The 6,721-nt window shown below is 34.4% G+C and overlaps 1 protein-coding gene across 1 annotated transcript in view; it reads right to left on the bottom strand.

Annotated features, from left to right (window-relative positions):
• lnpa (limb and neural patterns a) overlaps positions 1-2,608 on the bottom strand; it is a 21,270-nt gene extending 18,662 nt beyond the window's left edge. Inside the window, exons 1-3 of the mRNA XM_073845668.1 lie at positions 2,503-2,608; positions 1,246-1,340; positions 250-291 (exon numbers count right to left, since the gene is read on the bottom strand). Coding sequence (XP_073701769.1) covers positions 250-291; positions 1,246-1,272 — 69 coding nt within the window. The 5' untranslated portion in view covers positions 1,273-1,340; positions 2,503-2,608. The remainder of the gene's footprint in view (positions 1-249; positions 292-1,245; positions 1,341-2,502) is intronic.
• Between the last annotated feature and the right edge of the window lie 4,113 nt (positions 2,609-6,721).

Below are 6,721 nucleotides of genomic sequence, written 5' to 3'. Positions count from 1 at the left end.
TAGAAAAAACTTAACTTAATCTTGAGACAAAAAAAAAAAAAGCACTGATATATTTAAAGATCAGACAGTGCAAGTTTCTTTCAATTGAAACAGCTCAGGCTTACGTTTTAGTCTAGGACTAGGCTTAAGTCTTGTCTGTGAAACCGGGGGATAATGTAATGAACAACAGTCTAAGTGATTCTAACAGACAGAATGAGCGTTGTTAGGAAATTGTTAAAAGACTTTTAGTTTTAGAATTTAGTTTTATACCTTATCAAGACCTTCCAAGACCTCTACAGTGGTTGGCTTTGCCTGTGAATGGATACAGTACAGTTAGCAATAATAAAGCAAGGTTACACCAAGTATAAAACAATCTTTGCACAGCTGAAATTGGTAGGAGGTACAAAAATTGTAGCATTTCAGATCATTAAATATCAAATGACTTTCTTAATAGTGAGACTTTTGAAGGAATACTTCACCCAAAAATGAAAATTCGCTGTAAATTTATTCACCATCATGCCATCAAAGATGTAGATGAGTTTGTATCTTCATCTGAACAGGATTGGAGAAATGTAGCATTACATCACTTGATGGACTCGCAAATGGACTCGTTCACTAGTGAATGGGTGCCGTCAGAATGAGTGTCCAAAAAGGAGATAAAACGTCTTCGAGCATTAAAAACAGTCCAGAACAGTTTTAATCAAATGTAACTGGATTGTGATGCACGCTATAATTTTGATGGACATTTTCAATGGAGGAAGCGTAATTATAGATTACGAACTTCTATTTTGGCCACAAGCAACAGTTTAATCTATAAAAAAAAAACAAAAAAAAACTTAATAATAGATTTGTTCCTTACAAACATGCTTTTTCACTTCACAGGATGTTAACAGATGGACTGGAGTGGTGTGGGTCATTTCTGGATTATTGTGATGTTTTTATCAGCTGTTTGGATTCTCATTCTGACGGCACCCATTCACTGCAAAAAATCCATTGGTGAGCAAGTGATGTAATGCTACATTTCTCCAAATTTGCTCTGATGAAAAAGCAAACTCATCTCCATCTTGGATGGCTTAAGGGTGAGTACATTTTCATTTTTTTGTGAACTATTTCCATAAAGCTTTGCAGCATTCAAGCAACAGCATGTCACAATTTGTGTTGCATTTCTATCAAACCACATTAACATCAAATTGCAGATCTTAACATTAATATCGCATGCAGCCTAAGTGTACGTCCTACAAGTTTGAGTGACTGAAGCACATTTACCCTCCACCGAGACACCACAGCCCCCATCTTGTGAGGGCAGTCCTTCTCTCTCTCTCTAAGCCTGGGTTCTGTTACTCCAAGTCAAAGCCAGACACCTGTTCACAACAAAAGCAACAGTTTCTTTCAACAATAACAATATTTCAGTTACAAACAAGATCTTGATAGATGTTTTCCACTTGGGGGAAACACATGGATTATAAAACCTCGGTTTGCTTTCATTTACAAACATTTGGATGCTCACATTTGTTTATGCATATATTCAAACAAAAGCTTTTTGAGTTTTTCCTCAGAACCAAAATATGTTTTCAAACAGGTGTAGAAAAATCACATTAACTAGCAGCACGACCTATTAATGTTTCAAAACGTTGTGTCTTGTTTTTCAACAGCATATCTATTACTTAGTCAAGTCAATTCAAACCAAGCAAACTTCTTTTGAGAAGCACAGTCCTTGAAGTGCTATCTTTCTTTACAATAAATGCCACTCAATTTGTATTTTGCTTTCGGCTGCATTCAGAAAATACATGTGTAAAAGCTTTCTGAATCAACTGTATCTCACACATGCAGGGTTAGATGCATGAGATCAGTGATATTAAATATCACCACAGCTCACACAAAATCTTAAGGCTCTGAAAAGTAACAAGACACTCCTCTATTTTAAACTGCAGAGTCCTCAGGAGCTCAGACAGTGGGCCCTTCAACCACACAAACTTGTTTGAGACTGTATAAATCAGAGTGGACAGTGGTGAGCAAAACTGCGAGGAGGACCAATGAAAGCCACTTTATTTATAACTTCATTCAGCCTCAACCTTCCAGCTTGCAATGCATTTTAATATCAAACACAAAATCTGTATTATTTCAGGAAAAGTCAGGTCGATTGTGATGTTTTAAAATCCTTAAAATAAATTCGCACGATATAACGTTACTTGAAGCAATGATAATAAAGAAGTTAACGTAGAAAAAAACTTCACAAGTTACTAATCTCATTCTGCTATCTAAAAGATTGCGATTTATGTTTTAGCACATAACAGATTTACTAACTTATGTTTTGTAAAACTAGAATCAGGAATGCTTTAACTTTTAAATGCAGCTTTAAAACGAATCACTTTGAGACAGTCTAACTCGCTGCTGTCAGCTGATACAGCGGACATGATTAGACGACATGTTGTGCTCTCTTTCATGCACGCACTGGTACGCAGCTTTATTGTGCATAAACACGCCTATAACAGACACAACAAAACACAATTTGTGATGCCTTACCCGTGAATAAGATATCCAGAAGAGAAGTGCGCTATTACTCCAGTACTTCAACAGCCTACGTCATCAAACTGCTCCCACAAGCCCACGCGGCACGGCCCGCCTCTCCTTCACCGCTCTGTCACGTGATCAAGCACTTTCGCTCTCAAAGCGCGGGAAAATAGAATCAACTTCATGCAGCGCTTCCGCAAAGCTCACGTCACCGCGGAAACAAATGATTTATTGCAAAACAAATGCATATATTTTGCTTATATTCAGTGTTTTGATTTAAAAAAATGCTACAATGCTCTTAAGTAGCATGGCTATATTTGTAGCAATAGCCAACAATACATTGTGGGTCCAAATTGTCGATTTTTCTTTTATGCCAAAAAATCATTAGGATATTAAGCAAAGATCATGTTCCAAGGAATTTTTTTTTTTTTTTTTTTTTTTTTGTACCGTAAATATATCAAAATTAGTTTTTGATTAGTAACATGCATTGCTAAGAACTTAATTTGGTCAACTTTAAAGGTGATTTTCATGCTTTTTATTCTAAACCCCTTTTATTTAAAATAATGTCATTAAATAAAGAAACGAATTAATTAATGAATGTCCAATCAACACACTTTATTGTATAAATACACTTTTATGCCATTGACCATACCGGAAATGAAGAGCACGTGTTGTTCATATTTAAGTATTTATAAGCCAACAGCATGCTTTCTGTTATTCATTACTTACATTTATTCGGAGCAAATGTAAAGTATTATTAAGGTAACAAGAAAGTTTACATAGCAATGTATTATTGTCAATGCATATTACTTTAAACTGACAAAGAGTTCACACATCTCACAATTTACACGACTCTTTGTGTTTACACAATGAAAACAGACCCTGGACAGCTGTTCAGTAAGTCACTACTTAATGACTTATGGCTTATTTTTATTTTTCTGGAGAAAAGTTTACTTGAAAGGTCTGCATGAGGTAGTGAAATGTACAGTGAAAATATGTGATGTGCACTTTTGTTATTTTTATGTAGCTTAAAAAACTGCCTATAGCTACTACGTTTGTCAGTTCTATTGATTCCAATTCCAAAATTCACTTGATTTAAAAAATGGCTTTAATGCGAGTATATAATGATGAGCAGAAATATCAGAAGATATTTCAACATAATCTTACCATTAAATGGAGTTTTTCTGATGTAACCTAATATATATGTATTTAAGTTTAGCGTGGCTAAATATCAATTAATTTAGATCTTAACACATGAGGCAAATTTTGAGGTTATTTGTTTTTTCAATGTACACAGTAAACAGGGGTAACCTGTCATTGGTACTTTAAGAAACTGTTTCTACCTAAATTTACTTTTGTTGGTGCAAATTAATGTTTTTTTTGGTAGATTCAGTGATGGTTAATAATATTATAATAATATAACTTAAAACAATGAAGCGCATTTTTTAGGTTATTATTTAGCGATATGACTATTTACACTAAGTGTCATTAACATTATATGCTATTTACACTAAGTGAAAATAGCATATTTTCTTAGCGATAGATTTTGCTATTTACATTAAGTGAAAATAGCCATAGATTATCTGTACCTCACTATTGTACATTATAAAACACAGTAGGCAATATAAACGTATTAAGTCTACATTTTAATCTTAATTCAAATTTTTACACCGATGCCACCTTATTGGGAAAATATAAAGCCCTTACACCTACCCTGCCCAATGCTTTATTCGATCAACTTTTCAATGTGAATGAGGTTTGAAAAAGGATTAAAAAAAGGTCGGCAAAAGGCAGATTCGAACCCGAGTCGATTGCATCAAAAACGACTATGGTACATATGATTTTGTTATGTTCTATTGTAGTGTTGACTAGCCCGATCACAGGTTTGTGGGCGGAGTTAGTGTAAATAGCCTCTGCCAACAAGGCAGGCAAATATTTTCATCTGCTGCTCAGAGCTGACAAAACAGAAACATACAACAGGAATGTATGTTTTGGCATGATTAAAGAGAGTTAGGATGTACATTACTTTATTATTGAATAATATACTATTACATGATTAATGGTTAATCCAATTAATTTTGTTTTGTGATGTTTAAGTAATTACATATATATGTATATGAGATTATTTGTCACTTATGTGACTTTGTGACTTGTGTGATCAATTTTTGTGTTTATTTGTACAGTATCCCAGTGTTTGTAATTAAATCAGCTGAACGAATGTCTTACATTAAACTGGCCTGAAATATCACAAAAGCTATATTATAAAATAATATATATAGCCTATATATAATAAAAAAGGTATTAGCATTAGTGGAAAATTGCATTGCTATGAAACCATTTCATGACATGTTAAAAAAGCACAGAAAATATTTTGTGAGAAAACTGCCAATGCTTCTTATAGTTGGTGCTCTTTCTTTGAAATCTGATAACTCTGAAATGGAGAGAGGATGGGGCATTTCGGCATGAAATCTAGATCTAGCATGAATCAAAGACGACCATACTGCCTCAGCTGGAGTAATGAAGATCAGCACCACGGACAGCAACTGCACTTATAAATGTAAAACTCACACATCACAGTGTGAGTAGATTGAATCCAGGGCCCAGCGTACTTCTTCATAAACAATCCTGGTAAGCATTAATGCATCTTCCATAAGTTACTGATACTAGTTGTACAATATGACACTGGATCAAAAGTAGAAATGTTCTCGGTGTTGACTGGTGACCACACTGGACTAAGATCTAAAAGCAACCCCTTGATTATTACACCATAGAGTGTTTTTTTTTTTTTTTTTTTGGCAAGATGAAGGAAGTCAATTGTTACCACTGTTTGTAAAACAGGTTGCCAAAATTCCTCAAAATGTCATTTCTGGGTAAACTACCTCAAGACATCCACAATAAAGTATTGTGGATCCAAAAATATTTGATATGGCTTTGATATGATATTTGATATGGATATTTAATTGGCTTTGTATTATACTCTGGCAGTGGCGTTACTGTGTTGCCCACCACTTGTCCCCATATAACATAAAATAAAAGATACATTCAAAGCAGACTGAGTGCATACATTAGAATGATCTTTTTATGATGACACTTTTCTTACGCACATTTGTTTCTGAATTCATTGCTGAATGATGTTTAATACTAAATAATGTAATTGTAAATGAGCTGCAGCATCTTCATTAAGAGATTCTCTTCAATCAATATTTTAAGCAAATTAAACACACTGATACACACAGTTAAAGAGAGAGAGATAGTCCTTGTTTAAAAGATGCACACTTCATCCATTCAAAAGTATATTGTGTTGTATTGTAGGCAATTGGACTCTGTTTTCTATTGCCTATTACTGAGTGCAAACATACAGTTTGCTTTTCAGTTTTACTCAACCCAATACACTTTGTAATGCCTTCAAAAAGTTCTTTATTTGCTGTGTCTAATTAGAGCTGATTCAGACATCTCAGATTCAATATCAATATTTGGTCTAATGGGGGTCTGTTTGTTTTCAGTATGAATATTGATTAAAATCGTGTGATATAAAGCATTTGGCCACTTCACTTCAAAGCAAAACTACATCCTCTGGAAATGTATTGTGAATATTGGTGAGCTATGTGAGTATTTACATACATATCATTGACCACTGTCAATGGTACTCATTTAAAGCAAAGACTGCACTCTCTGTTTCAGTAAGATGGAAACTAACGGCGAGACTGCTCATGAATAAGCGCGCAAAGCTGCTGCTCTTCTCGTAGAGTAACAGCTGTCAAGAACATTACAGTGCAACAATATCACTACTTTTTTAATATAATGAGGTGCCAGAGTAGGGTACAACTATTATATCTTAGAAATCTAAAAATTTGCGCAATTGTGATGACATTTCAGATAGGCTAAATGATTCGTAAGTAGCCATTCTACCCTTTGTGACCTGACCCCGACTGTCGCTCGTACGAACTTTCCACAATTTGCAGTTCATTTAATCGAATCTAATTAAGAAATATCCTTCGTTATTATTGCGACAGAGATGGTTCTCTTTATGGCGCCTTGCAAGCATAATTCGTCGCTTTGTTGTAATGATGGTCTATCATAGCCTGCTGCTAAAATGAAACTCAATCACTACTTCTTTTGAAATTGTAGGCAATCAGACAAAGAGTTAACTTTATGGTCAATTAATTAAAGTAAACGGAATGAATGGTGTCCCTCTATTTTGCATTGACGATAAACTACATGTGTTTGCCTG

The sequence above is a fragment of the Garra rufa genome, chromosome 8, assembly GCF_049309525.1.
Source record: "Garra rufa chromosome 8, GarRuf1.0, whole genome shotgun sequence".
Classification (NCBI taxonomy): Eukaryota; Metazoa; Chordata; class Actinopteri; order Cypriniformes; family Cyprinidae; genus Garra; species Garra rufa.
Note: the sequence above shows the minus strand (reverse complement) of the source record. Positions and strands in the feature narration are given on the sequence as shown.